Source organism: Pyxicephalus adspersus, chromosome 3 (genome assembly GCF_032062135.1).
Source record: "Pyxicephalus adspersus chromosome 3, UCB_Pads_2.0, whole genome shotgun sequence".
Taxonomy (NCBI): domain Eukaryota; kingdom Metazoa; phylum Chordata; class Amphibia; order Anura; family Pyxicephalidae; genus Pyxicephalus; species Pyxicephalus adspersus.
This window is the reverse complement of record NC_092860.1, coordinates 99233331-99253811: the sequence shown is the minus strand read 5'-3', so window position 1 is coordinate 99253811 and position 20481 is coordinate 99233331. Positions and strand designations below refer to the sequence as shown.

Here is a 20481-nt window from a genome sequence, read left to right as displayed (position 1 = left end):
TTGGCCAGGCCCAGGTTGATGTCCATCCCATGGTCCTAGCAGTTACAGGGGAAGCCTGAATTGCCAGACCATTTTTTTAACAATTTTTTCTCCAGAACAATCAAGCAGGTATACATTACTATTGCAGAAGGAACATTGCTTAATGTCCTACCTTATTTAATATTTTTACTGGTGGAACTTTCTGATTTTACCAACTTACTGAAATTTATCTTTACATGCAGTTCAAAATGTAATGACTACTTCAAAAGGTTGTCAGACAATCATACTATCTTTTTACTAGATGAAATAGATTGCACATACAGTGCCTTAGCAAACTATTTCCTACACCTGTGAGAAATGTGTGCCATGATGTTTTAATGTAATGTGAATAATTCTGCCACATAAGCTAAAAATGTTCCCATACATGTAGATCAGACTGGACTATAAAGTTTGCATCAGCATATTGTGATTACCAGACATGGGGCTCAAACCATTCACCTGGCATGAGTCTTTATCTGCTTTATATTTTCCCAGTACATTCAGCAGCTGGTTTGTTAGTAAAGAAGATTGGCAGCTCATTCGGATATGGAGGGATTCCTAATGGGATGGAAATGCACAGATCAGGTGCCAGGTGAGGGAGGTGATCCATTAAATGTTCCTCTTTTTAGACAAATTTGTATTTTAATATATGAATATATACTTTGTCATTTTTATATCATTTGAATAACATCTTTACACCATCACTGCTCGCTAGATAGGTCATTTTAACATTCACCCCACTGATATAATTTTTTTCTTCAAACTGTCAATGTTCACACAGTCTGTACTGAGATCCTGATTCCCAGACAAATGAAAACTTGCCAAATTGTACAAAAACAACTGATTATTTTGCTAAAATGGAACAAAAACTGCCGTTTCATTCAATTATTTTGCAGTCTACAAAACTGTAATCTCAAACCCTTATTGACTGTAGGGGGTATCAGCAGGATAATAGTTGAAGCCTGATAATCCCAATATAATCTGTTAATCAGCACAGACACATAACAGAGATTTATTAGCTTGGCTGTTTTTCTATGAAGTGCAAGGGCCAGCTTTTTCAACGTATTTACCAACTGCTCACACAAGAACAAATTGGGCCTATTATTAAATTTCATGCTTTATATTTTTGAATCCCCAGATAACCTATCAAGTGCATTGAATATAAGCATTATTATGTCATTAATAATGGAGTCATCTTCATACTTTATAGTCACTACCCTTTTTATCACAATACATTTGTGCTCCCAAGCTCTGGACCTGGGCAGCTTGGATCTCATTGTCTCTTGCCAGTCTAATTAGACAATAAAACCTCTTGGATTGAAACTTGCAAAATGACAATGCAAACAGAAATGCATAAGAAGAACAAATACACCTTCCCAATGGACTATAGCAAAATTAGTAAAGGAAAGGGTCTACTGGTTTTCCACATTCCATCCTAAAGATATGACATTCTAAATCAATACCCAACAGAGCTGAATACTAATAGTGTTCATGACGATGTGATAAATGTACCTGAACTGTACATATATTATACTTGCTGCCAGGTTAAATCATTACACAACCAGACAGTATGGAGCCCTTATTCAATTTATATTATCTGCTGTGTTAACTGGTATACAAATTAAAAATTTGTGATATTTGTTACAAAGTTGACAAATCTTTGATAAAAAGGGGACTGAAAGTCTATGTTGCAAATAACTTCTTTGCAAACACACTTCTAAACTAAGAATCTAATCAAATGTGAAAAAAGACAGGACTATCTTTTAAAACAGTCTGTGTCTTTTAATAAAAATAAAACTTCATGATGGTCTGAAAGAGCTGTTTCCAAAGTCATATCACATCTGGTACTAGGTATCTTTGGTGGTTCTGTTATACTGCTGTCTAAATATAGTCCTTTGTCAAGGATAAGCAATCTGTTCCCTGGCTTCTCTTTAAAGGCCCATCACTGCCTGCTCTGCATATGTCTGGCAGCTCTCATAAGTCTGTCAATCACCTATGGCATGGCATTTTAATGCCTACATCTGGTATCTGGTTTTAGAACTCCTCACTTGTCCCAGCATGCATGCTTATAAACATGTATAATGATCTGTTTCAAGGAACGCATAGTTCCTTTTGACAAATTTTACTCATATCAGCTCCATTAAATCTGGTACTCCTACATTGAAATCTAATTTGCTAGTCATGTATTTTCAAGCCAAAAGAAGGCAGGAGATCTGCACCACTAGTAACTGATAACTCATAAATAGCAATGATGTATGCAGGCTCAGTATGATACTAAAAGTACCAGAGAGACCCTCACTAATGTCAAACCAGCATAAATATTATAAACAAAATTAGTATACGGTTTAAATATTGTAAAATGAATTGATGATCATCTAGTAAGCAATTTGTAATATCACACAAGAAAACATGGATCAGGGAACCCAGAACTCTTGTGCTCCATGGAACCTACAGTAGTTCCCTAGGAGTAATATACATTGCAACATGATCAGGGCTAGTTTTATACCTTTTTTTCATTATGCAATGGTGGCTCAATGGTTAGCACGCCAGCCTTTGCAGCGCTAGGTCCTAGTTTCAAATCTCAGCTAGGACACTATGTGCATGGAGTTTGCAGATTTTCCCCATGTTTGCGTGGGTTTCCTCCCACATTACAAAAACATGCAGTTAGGTTAAATGGCTTCCCTCTAAATTTGTCCTTAGACAAATAAAGACATAAGACCATGGTAGAGATATTAGATTGTGAGGGACTTTGAGGGACAGTTAGTGATATTGACTTTGTAAAGCCATGCATAATATGTTAGCGCTATATACAGTAAATACTGTGTAGTAATAATAATAACATGCCATAAATTTGTGACTCCCCCTCCCCACTCAGCAGCAAACAAATACAAAAATAATGCTATAATACGGTGCTGACCTTTCAAATGTTGCTACATGCTTACTATTTCTGAACCAAAAAGCAGAAAGTACACCTACCATATAATGCATCCTGTTAATTATAGGTAGCCACTAACCTTTAAACCCTAGTAACTCTGCAATGGATACTTCCAGAGAAAAGCCACTCTTCATTACCATAGCACCTTAGGTCAAGGCTAAGGTTGGCCTTATGGGATATCTGGCCCTGAACATAATAAATATATGAATAGAAAGTGCAGTAATGTATACATTAAAGATAGAGATATTATAGTGGTGACCACAGTAATCTGAACATTTCATTGACACTTTTAAGCAGGCCATACACTGGTTGATTTTCCCTTTTGACCATTTCTTGGAATCAACTACAGTATGTATCAACTAAAAGAACTCTGATCAAGTAAAAATATAATAATTAGCATTTTGATTAATTATAAAGAATTGTTAATTGCTAAGGAATTGGCTCTGCGTTGATTCTGGTGTGATTTATTGATTTTCAATGATGATTAAAATTTATAGAGAGCAAGTCACTCAAATTGATTAGAATAAAACCAAACTCATATATGGCTAATTTTACGCATTCATGTCTTTTTCTGACTGAGTGTCCTGTTTATTTGGGACAGATCCCCAGAGTATCTGCCTTAAATAGACCACATATTATAAAACAGATTCTTAAATTAGTAAATTGAATTAATAAGCAATTAACTTACATTATATGTAAAGTATTGGTTTTGGTTGTCAGGTCCCTTTTGTAAAATTCCATGTCCACCTTCTAATATTAATTCATGTAAAGTCCTTACACGTTCAAACTTATGAATATTTGAACCTAGCTGGTCATAGTGATGAGTGTCTCTGGTCATTTGTACGTTTTTGAGAGAAATTGTCTTATTTTTATGCTTGAACAATTTTGCTCAATAATGTTTAAAAAAATTACATAATATTGGTTTTATAAATATATTACAAGCATAGTGATAGAAATCCATAACAGTGCATTTATTTTTCTAGGGGGTAAGGAATATTTGGAATAACTAATATCAAACCTGGATTCTTTATACCACACATGCATATTATTGCTAAAAAGCCTAAAATTAGAAACCCAAAGTTCCATTTAGGTATTATACAACATTGATACTCTCACACACATGGATAATAGCAAGAGCTAGCTGATATTGTTTTCCTGTTTTTCTGTTTTTAGAGATTTAAAATAGAAAACACACCTGCAAAAAGTCACATAAACGGAAGTGACATTGATTGCTTGAAGTCATTTAGAACAGGGTGCCTGTTTCTCTTCCTGAAGCCATAATATCAATGAGACACTTGGGATGAATTCAATGCCTCTGATAGGGAAATCTAATTCCACTGATCTAATCCTTTAACACAGCAATCAATCCTGAGGTTTGGTGGCCCTTATGTATTGAAGGATGAAGACAGCTTCAAATGAAAGTTTATTCATATTTTAATATCAAAGAAGACTCCCGTGATGGCTGCAATATGTCACCACACTTTCAATATAAACCTCATCACTGCATAAAATCTCTGACATAAAAAATAGATGTTAAGAAGACAGGCTGGCGTGGAGGGAAAATGTGAGGCTCTGTGCCTGTTCGCCTTCTCCAAAGCTTTGTGCTTTTCAGGGCAAAAATTACTAATTCATGCATACATTTGCAAATAAAATCAGAAAGTGTGCATAGGAAGCCTACTCACTCCTGTTAATAGCAACTGGAACTGTAGGACGCTGGGCAGTTTTAAGTTACTTTTTAAGTAATAGTAAGTTTTATAATTGGTATTTAATACATATATATGGTTAGGTCCATAAATATTTGGACAGAGACTGCTTTTTTCTCATTTTGGTTCTGTACATTACCACAATTAATTTTAAATGAAACAACTCAGATGCAGTTGAACTGCAGACTTTCAGCTTTATTTCAGTGGGTTGAACAAAAAGATTGCAGAAAAATGTGAAGAACTAAAGCCTTTTTTTACACAAACACTTCATTTCAGGGGCTCAAAAGTAATTTGACAAATTAGAAAGCTGAAAATAAAATGTTCATTTCTTCAACCAATACTTGGTTGAAAACCCTTAGCTGGCAATGACAGCCTATAGTCTAGAACTCATGGACATCACCAGATGCTGGGTGTTCACCAGTGCTTTGTTTCTTTCTCATGATGTACCAAACTGTAGATTTTGCCACTCCTAATATTGTAGCAATTTCTCAGGTGAGTTTTTCCCTTTTTTAGCAGCTTAAGGATGGCTTGTTTCACCTGCATGGAGAGCTCCTTTGACTGCATGTTTTTCGTGAAATTACTTACTTACTTACTTTTGAGCCCCTGAAATGAAATGATTGCATAAAAAAGGCTATAGTTCCTCACATTTTTTTGCAATCTTTTTGTTCAACCCACTGAATTAAAGCTTAAAGTCTACAGTTCAACTGCCTCTGAGTTGTTTCGTTTAAAATTAATTGTGGTAGTGTACAGAACCAAAATTAGAAAAAAGTTGTCTCTGTTCAAATATTTATGGACCTGACTGTATATAAATATATATATATATATATATCAGTGTGTGTGTTTGTGTTATATATTAGGGCATCATTCTTGACCTTGTTTTGTATAGAGCAATGTGGAATTGTTTCCTAAATAATTTCTCTGCTTAGGTGCTGCTGGTAAAGGTGAGCAGAACAGAAACCATGCAAGATGGATTAAATCAGGTCGGCCCTGTTGAGAATTCTAATCAGATTTGAATTATCTGAGTTGTAACTTGGATTTTTTAAACAATTGTTTTTGCAAATATCACTAGAAATTATTACGCAGTTTTACGCTGCTTCTAAATCCAGGCAATCCCCCACAGCTAAATATAAATTGAAAAAATGGAGTAGATTTGGAAAACATGAGCACCCCAATGTCTATGCAACAGTCACCCAGTGTGTTAATATCCAACTGGAGAGCAAGAGTCACCAAGCTAAAGACCAATATCAAGCTCCTATAACTGCTAAAACCAGCGGGGCTTCCACACATACTGTATGGTTTCGTGAAGCCTACAGAAGCATTGAGCATCTCACCTGTGTTTGGTAACTGAGTGCTAATGTTTCCTGGAGAAGTAATGGGAGCTCAGAAGGAATATGAGTTCAGTTCAGCAATGCAGCCACAGTATTGTTAATTATTGTTATCACAGAGAAGTCCACAGTCCAGTAAAAGCTATGACTATGGTGATTAGTAACCTACTGTATTTACAGGGCTGGTGATGTCATTGGAGTGGGTAGAAGACAACTGCAAAAAGAAGAGTTTTGAAGGCTGGAAAGGTAGGTGGGAAGGGAAATCTGGAGGTACATTTTGAGTACAGCTATACTTTAACACTAGCTTGTTCCCTGCAGTCTCTGTTTAAATGAACAGTTAAAAGTAAAAATAAATGAAATGTAGTGACTAGGTACCAATCAATCACAGAAACATTTAATTGTCAGTCCATCTTGTATTATACAAAATACATAAGAGAACATTTTAACTAATTTAATGCCTGGATAATATTTAAACTGTTCTTTGTGGGTTTAAAGTTACATTCTTTTCATCTACAAATACCTCCAGGCTATCTTTTACTTTATATTCCATTTCATTTGAAGTGTTTTGACAGGGTGCTTGAATTGGCCACATTTTTATTTCAAATCTTAACAGAAGACAGAACCAGAATTTCTCTGAAAACTTATTTCATCTGTAGTTTACAGGAAAAAAAAGTATTAACAGAAATGCAGCCATCCATCTTACCATCATATATATATATATGTAAGATGGATGGATAATATATATATTGGTAAGATGGATGGCTGCATTATATAGGGCAGCATGCTGGCTCAGTGGTTAGCCCTCTGGCCCTTGCAGCACTGGATCCCAGGTTCAAATCTGGGACAGGACACTATCTGCATGGAGTTTTCAGGTTCTCCCCTTGTCTGTGTGGGTTTCCTCCAGGTACTCCGGTTTCCTCCCACATTCCAAAAACATGCAGTTAGGTTAATTGGCTTCCCCCCAAAACTGACCTAAGACTGTATTATTGACATAAGACTATGGTGGGGACATTAGATTGTGAGCTCATTTGAGGGACAGCTAGGGCTATATAAAGCGCTGCATAATATGTTGGTGCTATATAAATACTGGGTCTAAGTGCCTGTGTCCACTTCTATTGAGTGCACTGGGTGTAACTCGGCCCTAGCCTGCACATCATATTATGCACACTGCTCACCTGCTGCAATAGTAATATGGAGATAAGGCTGTGATAATGGAGTTTACAAAAGCTAAATTCCAGACTTGTCTTCATTCATGCACAGTTGTACAGACACCATTCTTGTATTTAAATAGCCTTAACTGATTACATTGCATACTTTGAACACCTAATTTCATGACTGGACATCCAGCCCATTTAGCTCTTTACTGTCCCTGGCCTACCCCCTTCTGTCATTTTAACACAAAATCATCAAATCCCTTGTAAATTGGTTTCATTGATTTTTTTCCTTCAACCAAATTGTTCAAAGACCTACCTGAATACTGAACCCAACACATCACATAGCTTTTTTTTCATAGATCCAAGGACTCATTTTTTGTATCTTTACTCCCCCTCCCACCCTGTTGGCACCCTCTACCAGCCATTATTTGCCTTGCATACAGAATCAGAGACCCAGTGATAACATAAATGGGCGTAATTTATTAGAGAAGATAGACTATCATGAGAGAAACTCGGTGATCAAGCAAACCTGGACAGGATCTGTTCCAGGATTGAACATTTTTGTCAACTAAAGGCAAATTATTTTTTAGAAAATCCATTCCAGGTTTGCTAGATCACCCAGGTTCTCTCACGATAGTCTATCTTCTCCAGTCTTAGAAAGCTTTAATAAATCAAACCCAATGGTTCTAAAATAAGGTGTGTAATATATTATTATTATATATTATAATATATTATTATATATTATTTTATATATAATAAAAAAAAAATATAAGCAGATTAAACTTAAGCTTTATGGTCTTTATGACTTTCCAGTCGAATTTCTGTAATTGGTTGATTACAAGCAAGACCTAAATTCATCTAACTGCCAACTCTAAACAATCACATTTATACAAATGCATCATGTTTGGTGTTGATCAGCATTTGCAATGCATATTGATTGGATATTTGCCCTAAAACTTTTGCCTAATCAAAAAAAAAAAAAAAAAAAAGTATTAATATTCCTCTGGGCAACAGGAAACATCATTCCCACATATTAAAGGAATACTTTAGTTTGAGACAAGCTCCATTACATATCCTATAATATTGTATGCAGAATAAATTACTCCATTATTCAAAACATGATGTGGCCTAAGGGTGGGTGGGAGGGGGAGTTTAGATGTTTAAAATGAGTCCTTGGATCTATGGAAAAAATCTATATGATGTGTGTCGGGTTCAGTATTCAGGTAGCTGTTTGATTAATTTGATTGAAAAAAAATCACTGAAACCAATTTACAAGGGATTTGATGATTATGTGTTGTTATTCTAACAAATGGGCCACTATTAACGAGATATATGTGGCGGGCGCAGCATAAATGATTACAGAAATGTACTGTCTTCACCAGCAACAAATGGAAAATATGGAGCTGATACGTAACATGCCAACTGCCAGCAACATTCTGACATCTAAACCTGATAGTGAAAATTACTCTGAATATTATTATCAATGCAATTAAAACTGTGACCTTGAGAAATTAGCCAATATGTCAAAAATATCACCCTCTCTTTTCTCTGATAGTCTTGTTCCATATAGTTCTCGCATTCAGTCACAAACCCCAACGCTCAATAACATTATCTAAATATCTGATTCTGACTGTAAGGCATATCACAGAAGAGATACACGCACTATTTAATTAGCTCTATATCTGTTTGGAAAAAAATACAAATTATTTGTCCTTTGGAAAAGGCAAATAATACAAACACAAAATGAACAATTTCATCTTCACAGGAAAGTATAGTAGCGAGCAGGTGCCCTGAATATTTCCCTTTGACAAGAAAGCATGGAAAACTTTCAGAGCTGCAATTAAAGTCTAATTTCATCCCATTTTTTTTAGTTTGGGACAGACTTAGGAAGTGTAAGTACCTATTATTTTTATTGTTGTCTGGGGACTCAATGGGGAGAATTCAACTATTTGAAAGCTATTAATTTACCATACTTGTGTCTCACTGACAGCCTGAAAAAGCAGGACAGGAAATAAGGGGATGGTTGTCACCAAAAAATATATATATACAAACAGTATTAAAAAGGAGCTAAACATTTGACCAGGCAGATCCTTTATTGCAAAAGAGACAGGTGAGGTCCCTTTCTGGAATAACACAAGCTTACCTGCCTGATTGCATTTTTAAAATATACTCACCTGTCCTCAATCTGTCCTGGGTGTTGCCTTCAGCACTTGGTCTGCTTCTGAGTGTTGAATCTTCAGCCACCTCGATTGACCAGGCCAGAAAGATAAAACTCATGCAGGATTATTCATAATATGGTATACATGGCATATTCTTTCAGTGTACTTCAATAAGTAATAGAAGAAGAGACATTGCCCCTGATTCATCAATAAAATCCGCGCTCGCTGGAAGCGCGAAAGTACGCGCTTTTTTTTAGGGCTATGGGTAATGTGTGTGCCATTAGAAAGAATGATTTTTTAGGGGAACAGTGACTTTTAATGCAAGATCGCCAGTAAAAAGCTGTCGGATAAGCGCGGCTCCGTGCGCAAGCTTTTCCCGTTGCTGAATAGCGCGACCGCGTACGATTCCGGATCGCTAATACGAATGCGCGACCGATAATCCGATTCTGCTTGATGAATCAGGGGCATTGCCTTTCTCTTCTGCAATAAAAATTCTGCCTGTTTGCTATTGTCAGTTGGGGAACTTTGAAGAAATCATTCCAGGTTTGCTGGATTACCCAGCTTCACTGATAAAAGTGTATCCTCTCCAGCCTTGGGGAGCTTTAATGAGTAAGGCCTATTGAATCAGAATAATAGCAAATCAACTGTTTTAAAGCTTTTAATTGGCTACCATGTTTGGTGTCTAGTTAATCAGCTAGGAGCCATAAGTATTGCCCAACCATGTTCCATACCATCCAACTGACATTCCAGCAGTCTTTGCCTTTCTGTTGTGAATATTTTAGAATTATTTTTACTGCTTCTATTGCAGTCATGGCAATCCAACTCCATGTATGAGTACATTTAGTGTGGCTTAACAGTTACTTGTTGTAGTTTATTGTGGCTCACGCGTTGACAAAACCTTAGGACCTCTGCAGGATATTATGCAAAATAAGAAAGAAACCAAGACTGTCCAAATGATATGAATAGCCAATTAAATGAGTGTATTACTCATTTAGAAACAGTACTTTGTTTCATTAGTAAACTCAGAGTAGAAGATTACAATCCTGCAGCATAAACATAATGCTTCCAGACACTATGCATTATCTGAAGGTAATTAACCTCTTTTTTGGGATATAGAATGCAGTTAATGAATAACCCACAGAAGCACATCAATGTTAAAGGAAACACACAATTAGCACTTGGCTATGTGCTCACAGCTTCCCCAGCACAAGGGATTAATATTTTTAATACCTTTCTTTCTTCTGACTGCACTATGAATTGCATATAAGTCTTGCAGTTTCTAAATATGTGTGACCTGAATACATCTCATGACTGTTTTTTGCCAGTGGGAAGGAGGTGTTACAAGTGAATGTGGATGATCATTGTTTCACCCCATGAACGAGCAGCACACTGTGCTAATGTCCCTTTGAATTACCTCCCTCTAAACAGTACTTATTCAGAGATGGCAGATCCCAGTTTTAGGGAACTGGTAGTTCACAAGTGATTATAAATCAGTCTTTCTCGTGACATCCACAGTGTGATAATGCCAGGTGGAGGTGTCAGTACCAATGCGCCTCTTTGTTTACTAAACATGATTCCTTACGATATTTTTTTTTTATCTGTAACCATTGCAAATATTTGTATATTTCTCTGTTCCCGTACTCACTTTAAAAGCATTTCCGACTCCAGAAAGCAACAGAACCAGATGCTGCCCATACCTAAGAAGGAAAGAAATGCACAATTGTGAAAAACAGATTAAAATAACCTGAAATGTTTACAGCGATGAATGAAAATGGAGCAAAATGTAAGACTTTAGAGAGCACAATTTACCATTACAAAAGATTACGCCAGCCTTCAGCTCTCTAGTGTCTAGCAAAGTGGAGGCCATTAAGGTTACAAATGTCTGTGATATTTTAGCCATGAATACATAGTTGAAATCATAATTAATTTGTCAGAGTATTATTTTTTCAAGGTTGTGTTGCATTTATCCTTACATTACACCCAATTTGAACTTTGCCTGTGTAAAAATATAGAAAGTCTCATACGTAGAACCTAAAAACTTTCTCTCCCTGAAACCATTGTACAGTGATATTAAAATTATATGGATATTGAAACAATTTAAGAAGACAGAACTGTGACTACTGAATAGATATAGTTGAGTATGTTACTGACGTATATCCGTATTTTTAGAAAACTAAGGCCACTAAAGGTTAATTTCGTCTCTAAAATCTGTATGGAAATCGAAATAATCAGGACGTGTTATTCTGTGTTATATAGTCTAATTTGTAAAAAGGAGTTGCCCAATTTTCCCCATTGTTCATCTTCTAGTTTATCAGTAACAGTAGGTAAACCAAGGTGACAACCCTTCTCTCTGCACCTAATGATCAATGCTGAGAAGATAACTTCATTAAGTGCTACATAAACCTAAAGAGAACCAGTCAAAATTTGGTTTACACTATAATCTGATTATTTAGTCTAAATGTATGATGTCCCTGTTGCTTCGCCTTTATTTATTTCAATTTGGTTTGCCTGCAAAGGATTCTTTGGGATAAAAGTCCAAAATGAGAGGTCCCCTGAGGTACAGCTGCTGTCATACCACTGTTGAACCATAACAGTATCAAACACAGAGCCCCTTTAGTAATTTTCCTTCTTTTTATCTACAGGGCTCTACTATAAGATTCTGTAGGCAGCAGTGAGTGACACCAGACAGTATTAATAAAAAACCCTCAATTGGTATCAGTGGCAGCAGTACTATTCCTCTGAACTGTTTTTAGTGGCACTCGTATCACAGCCAGCAATAGTAACCTCCCTATTAATGACAGAGACAGTTATAACATCCATGTTGTTGGTTGTTAGTGGACAATCTCAGCAATGATAACCCCCATCTTTCATTGGTATCAGTAGCAGTGTCAGCAATAATAACTCCTGTATTACTGGGGTCTGTGGCAGTGGTCTCCATTTATTCATTGGTGTATAGAGAGAGAAACAATAACCTCCCTTACTGGTGTTTACTCATTACCTACTGGAAAAAAAAAAAGTTCCTGCACCCCTAACACTCTCCCCAATTAGGTAATGCTGGATTTAAAGTATTGCTAACAGGTGAAGTCATTCCATGCATACATCTTTTAAGCACCCACCACCCCACGTACAGTGTTCATTGTATGAACTAGCTAGGGCTGGAGCTGGGGCTACACAGGTCACAGTTGAACAGCACCGAACTTGGAGGTTAGGCCAGAAATATAGGTACCATACTTTTCCTGCCAAGTGAAGTAATCTCCTGCTGACTCTGTGCTAGAACCCACTACCCCATTACCATTTTTTGTTGTGTGAACTAGCTGGGTCAGGAGCTGGGACCTCATTGGTCACAGTTGGACAGCACTGAACTATTAAGGTTAGGTCGCAGAGGGCATTCCAGAACCCACCACCCTATTTCCACTATTCCTTGTATGTACTAGTTGGGGCCTCACAGATCGCATTTAGACAGCAATGAACTGGTGGGACCTCATATTTTACCCACTGATTTTTCTTTAAAACAAGGGCAGTTGTTGCAACCATTTGCCTGTAAACTTCCTTTCAATAATGTAAAATGCTATAAAAATGTCAAAAGAAACAAAGAAATTGAAATGTGACAATAAAATGATTAAAAAGCTCTCCGCTTTCAATCTTGGAATAACTACATACGGTATGCCAAGAACTCAAACTGGGCCTAGCACCTCCTGGGGAAAATGTAACTACAGTCTGACTGGATAAAGGTTGACGTGTCACATGAGTCAAACGAATAAATATGTGATTTAGTGTAGAAAAAAGTGTAAACTGTCCAATGACAGATTGCCAAACATGTTTAGCAAACTCTCTAAAGGCCTAAAATGTCTTTTGTATGCTTCAGTTTTTGTTATGCATATCAGCCTGGAGATTTGCCAGAGGCTGCTGCTAAATAAATGAGCAGAAGCCAACCTTTTCACTCCACATATTCCATATTGCACGTAAACTAAAAATCTGATATGAATGGACTAAATTGTTACTGGAGAGAAAGCGACAATCATCTCTAGGGTCATATGGGAGTATGAGAAAGTGCCATTTGAAAACAAACCCTCTAGCCTTCTGATAAAGCATGCAGCTAGCAAAGAAAATTGTGCATGACTGTTTCATTATCAGCAATGACAATACTAATGTATGTAACACCTGTAAAATGCATTATTGATTTAATTATATAAATCATTATTATTTCCTGCTGCTATCATTTTATTTCATTTGACTACTGCTGAGCAACAAAATCTTTTAACTTAAGTTGTAAAAATAGTAATTATTGTTATCACATGGATTTATCATTTTGTACAACAAACTAAATATTTTCCTTTTATATATTTAACAGTTTCTCTATTGTCTTTTGACCTACGCCTGTCATTGTCATAAAGATATAAAAAAAAGTGATAGGAGGGAGAAAATGTTATTTCAGGCTCCCTCCAGTGCTGAGATGTCTTTTGAACTACATTTGTTTTAGAAACATGGTTGTAAATATATATAAAGAGCAATAGAGGGGATAAAATGTTATTTTAGGCTCCCCCAAGCTAAATGCCTAGGCAAATGGTCATTTGTACTTTCTGCTAGAAGAGGGAGATTGAAGAGAAGACTTTCAACTGAGATCATGCCTAGGATGTTGGACATATGATCAGAAGTGGAAGGAGTGTACAGAAGCATTTTCTCTTGGTAGTATACCTTCAGACTATGCCTCCTATATTAATTTAGTATAGATCCTCTTTATTATAACCTCTAGTCTTAACCACCTTCAACACTTAACCAAACTTTAACTGTTCAACCCCACATTTATTGTCACCTGGGATGAACAGTTGTGATCAGCTTGGGCGAAAATGTATTATCACAAAGAAAGGAGAACCTGAGGGTTAGCTCAGTAAGGGGATTTTTAGGGCCAAAATTCCTTAACTCAACAAATTTGTATCAAAAAACTATAATTTTTTGGATTTAATATAAAAACATTTACTTTAAACATGTTTAAAAATATGCAACATATAGGAACAAGAAAGTTCTGGGCTAACCAACCCAAAGGGCATACCCCACAGTCTTTTGACATGTTTCACGGATAACTCAGCTTCTTCAGGAGGGAGAAAGGGCACAGAAATATCCTATTCCTGCAGCACAAACAGCCTCACCTGGAACAGGTAAGGGCCGGCAAAAGCAACAGCGTCTTAGAACTTTATTTCTATCAGTAAAGATTGGTTGTTATGTTCACGGTGAACCTAGTATGCTTTCTTCTTATTTACCTTTACACTCTTTCACTGTCCACAATGGACTCTAGGTTTTTTGTTCAATGTTTCCCACCGAGAGTAGCTGGTCCTCGGAGGAAGAAGGTTAAGGTCAGTGTATTCCTCTATTAAATCGTGTCCTGCTGCTGCCTCTACCGAGCCGCAAATGGCGTCCCCACGTGGGATGCCACCTGCAGCTTGGTAGAGGCAGCAGCAGGACATGATTTAATAGAGGACTCTTGGTGGGGAACCTTAAACAAAAAACCTAGAGTCCATTGTGGGCCGTGAAAGAGTGTGAAGTTAAATAAGAAGAAAGAGTACTAGGTTCACTGTGAACATGACAACCAATCTTTACTGATAGAAATAAAGTTCTAAGACGCTGCTGCTTTTGCTGGTCCCTACCTGTTCCAGGTGAGGCTGTTTGTGCTGCAGGAATAAGATATTTCTGTCCTCTTTCTCCCCCCTTGTTTCCTGAAGAAGCTGAGTTATCCGTGAAACGCGTCAAAAGGCTGTGCAGTATGCCCTTTAGGTTGGTTAGCCCAGCAGAAATATCTTGTTCCTATATGTTGCATATTTTTAAATATGTTTTAACGTAAATGTTTTTATATTAAATCCAATAAAGTTATCGTTTTTTGATACAAATTTGTTCAGTTAAGGAATGTTGGCCCTAAAAGTCCCCTTACTGAGCTAACTCTCCTTATTATAACCAGAAAGAAAGGTTCTCCTTTCTTTCTGGTTATAACTTTGGGATGTAGCCATGGGCTAAATAAGAGCTAGGCTGAACTTGAACCGATTTGTTGTTCCAAAATTTATTATGTTCACAACATATAGTATTCCAACCTTGTTCATCTATTCATCCTAGCAGGTCAATGAACGACCGAGTAGGGACAATTGTTGTATTTTCCTGTGGACACAGAGGGTTGCTACTTGTCCTACCCTTTCCTTTTACATAGAAGAGAACTGTGTGTAAAGGAGCGTTTTTTTTTGTCTTTCAGTGTAAACGATCAGGAAATATTGTTTCCAGGGACAGAAATCCTACGTCTGCACAGGGCTTAAAGCAGACCTATCACCAAAATGTTTATTTTACATACAATAGTAGACAATCCTTTTATGTAAGGTAAACATTATTTTTTTATTATTTTTTAACGCTTTTTTTAAAACAAAAGATGAAGCCCCTCCCATTTTGTCTTTACCACCACGGCCGAGCCTCCTGGGATACCTACATCACGCATCTCAGGAGGCTTCTTGCTACTCCCTTCTGCCCCAAAATTGTGCATAAGCAGAAAGGGCTTTCTTCTGTGAGGGGAAAAGATGGCAATCTCACACATGTGCAGTAAGATCGGCACTCTTTTTTTTCCCTATTTCTAGCAAACTGAATTACCCAATCTTGCACCTGTGCAGTGCAAGAATGGGTACTGTAGCCAAAAAAAGAAAAAAGACAGAGGAAGATGGCACCGGGACAAATGTGGATTCCAGAACGGCACAGATCCCAAACGAGGACAGAACCAGAGAAAATGGGAGCTCTACAGAAGTACGAGATAAAGGTGAATAAGCGCTAATATCCCTGCACTCAAATGTTACTCTTAGGACTTAGGATGTTGGTGCAGTATTAAAATATAACTATCTCTTTACCCAGCACCAGGGGGAACCTCTACAGTTTTTTTATTAGAGAATTCTATTTTTTGCCTTCCTTTAAGCTTTAGAAAAAGAGAAACTGCAAACATATTACAGTAATCAAAAAGGAAAATATTTATGGAGGATATATGATGTATAAGATATATGATCAAGCAAAGGAGGGAGCACACAAGGCAGTACAGGTCTCACTTATAAGCACTATCTTGTTCCCTAAAACATCAACATTTACAACGGTTGGCCGCCGAAGACATTGCAGCACGTCGATAAAGAAGTGTGTATATGTCATTCAGAATCTTTCTCAGTAGCAAGATTTAAAGACTTCACGCTCGCTTGTACATCAGCCAACTAAAACATGTCTTAATCCAAAATGCTTCCCTCTTGGCTGAGTTTCACTGACAGTGTAAAATAGAGCCATTTTTTCCCTGACTTACATTGACAAAGGGTCAGGGCTGTCAAAGCTTAACAGTTTATAGAAACTCTGTACATTTGCAGTAAGTGTTGTACCTGCTCCATTGCTAAATGTCTATAGTGTTCACAGTTCAGTGCTGTCGGCTTTAAGTCATTGTTTTCCTCGCTTAAAAATGATTTTATACAAAGACGGAAATATACTTACGGACACAGCTCTACTTCCAGATATTGAGTAGTCTGGCTGTTCAGGAAAAAAGATTCAACCACTGTGGAGAAATGGAGAAAAGCAATTTTGGGAAGAGAAAAATGAAATATAGAGGAGCAATGAAGCCCAGAGATACATACACTTCTGTGTATAAAGCCAGACTCTGCCTGCTGTTCTGGAAAATGTAGTTGATGTAGATATTTTGCTCTTCCAGTAAGCGGCTTCCTGCTCAGGCTCCACATAGTAATGGTGACATCTTAGGTCACTAGAAATATTGACTTTCTCATCTATCTCTGCCACTGGCTCCCATCAATAATATTTGGGAGGTAAATATGCCCCTTAACCAGGATAAATCTAGTACAAATAATGGCTTTAAAATGATGCATTGAAGAACAGACAAGATTTAAAAACCTGCGGTCAGCCTGCACACCACAGCTCTGACAATGGCAATGAATTCACAGCAAAGAATCTACAACACTAAAAGAACCAGTATATGTGGTGACTGGTATTACAGTTCTGTATGGTGCACTTACTGACTGCTTATTAACCTAGGATGAATTGTACATGTCCATGCAGGCCTTTGTGTAAGCTTACCAATTTTTTCATATTCAATTTATTACACAAATATAGCCAAGTACAGCCTATTCACAAAATTTACCCTGCAAAAATTAAGAAGGTTAGGTTGTGTTTTATGAATGTATAAAAAAGTTTGTGTTTTGCCCAGTGATAATATAAAAAGTATGGAATAATCTATGGAATACAATTTGTATTGCAGAAAAGATATTTTGAAATTAAAGTAACACCCCAGAAAATAACTGGGAATGACAGTGATGGGGGTGATAATTACCATTACCATTGTTCTTTTTCAGATACAGGCCAACAAAACCTAGCATGCAGTACAGTGGTATAATTAGCTCAATTCTTCCAGTCTTTTCTGCTTCCTGTCTCTGTTTTTTTTGGGTATGGAAACAGTTGCTGAAAATGGTGCCCTCCTAGTCTTTCAATGCAGTGACTGCATTTAATAGGTAAGTAAGGATGAGAAGAAGAGAGCACATGGATGGAAATGGGCTACCACTGTGTCCCTATCTATGGTCAACTATGGATCACAAAGGACAGAATGGAGGTGAAAGTGAAATTACACATTATTTTCTTTTGTCCTTTCCAGTCATTTTTCTTGGAGCTCTTCTTTAAAGCGCAACTTAACACAGCATGAGTTCCTACTTTTCTATAAAAGTCACTGTAAAAGAACCAATCAATGAACTGACCATGCTATAAAGGATACTTTGCAAGGAAGTGTATACTCTGCAAGTACCTGCCTTACTCTGTAGAGCTACAAACTCTTCTCATTTGAATTTGTTCTGTTTTACATATTTCTTTTTGTGGGAGACAATCCAGACCCTACAAAATGTAGAGCTAAGAAAATCAGATCTATTTACATGGCTTAGAAATCGGTGCTTCCACAAGACCAGATTCCTGGCAGCAAGAAGATTTCATGCAGTATATGGCCTGCTGCACAACAGAATTACCTGGTTGAAGAACAGAAGCCCTTAGGCAGCTGGCTCTGTTCCTGAAAATGCATTTTATAGCTTAATTTTCCACATTGAAAGGAGGGTACCTTTTCATAAGTTGTTCATTTGCCAGCCATGTGAGTGTATTTTCAGTGTTTGTTATCTGACATTGCTAATTACAGCAGTTATGGCAAAAAATCATAATAACAGCATTTTGTAAAGGCTTTTGGAATATGTTCAAAATGTGTTTGTTTCCATTAGGGACTGTGTACAGTTACCCACACCTACATCAAGTTATCCATGAAATGTCTACAGTCTGCACATTCAAACCTCTGACAGATGTGAGAAAACATTAAAGTACTGGCACAGCATTGGCAATAGCTAAGTTACATTATAACTGACCAATAAAAGAGATTAAATATGTACAGTTTATGGAATAAATGGACTGGGATGTACTGGACTAAAAATTGGGGCTCCCAGCAAGTAGTGTGCCCAGTCTAATTTTCAGTATTAAATGCTAGACAGGCTTAAAATTATACATATCACATTCTGAATGCCTAATGCAAATAAGAAAAGATGATACAAGGCACCAGGACATCGCATGCACTATGTTGTTTCACTATGAAATTGCTTATGGGCATTAGTGTAGAGAAAGCCAGAACATTACCAATATTACTAGGTCCTACTGGTATTTTCTGCAGGATGGGGGGTCTTTGATAATATGCATTTTGTATACATTGTCTGTCCTTGTGTTTCACAGGTGACTAAGCCATTGGCTCACGGGGCAACCGATATGCTACACAAAGTAAGTCAGACCATACTATGTGAAGGGCCACTGAATGCGCCATCCAAGGAGAAGAGGTTCAATCCAGTTCAGAGACATTAAATACTCAACTAACCCCAGCCATGGGTGTTCATCCCTCTAAGAGACACAAAAAGGGCACAATATAGGCATGCCACTGAGCCATAAAAAACCTGCACAGATATAGAAATACTGCTATTGAAAGCAGAAAATGTGATAACTCTCTCCTCTGCATAATTGTTACCTTCTGCCATTGTGTGGGTCAATTCCTAAATGTGTACATGCAAGATTTACACAACAATCACTCAATATTTATGTATCTTTCAGTTGCAAAAATGTACAAATCTTGGAAAAATGTGTTGGATCTTGTATAAAAACATTTATAAACAGACTTAACAATGTATAGGTATGAAGCTTAATGTCTACATAACCAAGCTAGAAACACATCTGCATCCATGGCACTATGCCAAAAAAATAATGCATATGAGCTATACATAAAAGCAATTAAAAAGATTTATTTAATTCACCTTCATAGTCCCAAAGTCCGTTAAAAGGTTTTCCTGGCTCCCCAGGAGGTGAATGAGGGTCATCAAAGAAGAGAGCGTTAACTTCCAACTGTAGTCCATCTTGGTGTGGCTTGAATGTGATAGTCACTGGGTCATGCATCACTAGTTTGCTGTCCCATGTTGTAGTTATTTGATAAGTTTGCTGAATAAAAGGATTTTTTGAATAAATAATTATTTTATATTTATTAATATTATATGGTGGCCAGACATTGACATTTATAAAAAGAATACAAAACAAATAAAAATAATACAAACCATAAAACATAACCATTCAAAGTGTATCAATCTGTTAGCCAATAGTAAACATTATAAGGCAAATTCTAATAGCAGGCTGCACATCAAAATAATTTACACATATATAAAAAGATATATATATAAATGCTCATTCTGCTTAAGACAGTAATTTTAAACCCCCCTCCCCCCACATCCCCTTTCTTTGTTTTGCACAACCTCTTTATGGATCGTTAGCATGGAAAACTACAGGATATGTCCCGCATCTCTATTGTCCGACCACCCTGTGCACACCCTCATATATTGTACAGGATGCCATACCAAATCATGGTGTTCTGTACATCAACATAGTCAGCCTCCCAACCCTCCAAGTGTTTTAGACTGTCAGTAGTTTTTATATGGAATACCACTGTCAAAAATAAAGCCCCCAAGCGCTGTTCTAAGACCCCATCTGTGACATGATTTAGCAGATGGGAGAGGGGAGAACTTAGCAGTCATGTGACTATCACTAAACTATTAAAAATAAGGTATTAAGATTTCTAATCTTCCCCTGGAGGGTATGTCTATATTATATATATATATATATATATAT

General features: G+C 36.9%; 1 protein-coding gene across 2 annotated transcripts in view; it reads right to left on the bottom strand.

The window, feature by feature from the left end:
- Positions 1-20481, bottom strand: part of LOC140326849 (UPF0462 protein C4orf33 homolog) — a 65417-nt gene that overhangs the window by 9374 nt on the left and 35562 nt on the right. For both annotated transcript variants that reach the window (XM_072405825.1, XM_072405824.1), the window contains exons 3-5: positions 19620-19800; positions 16783-16843; positions 10940-10991 (exon numbers count right to left, since the gene is read on the bottom strand). In XM_072405825.1, coding sequence (XP_072261926.1) covers positions 10940-10991; positions 16783-16843; positions 19620-19800 — 294 coding nt within the window. The remainder of the gene's footprint in view (positions 1-10939; positions 10992-16782; positions 16844-19619; positions 19801-20481) is intronic.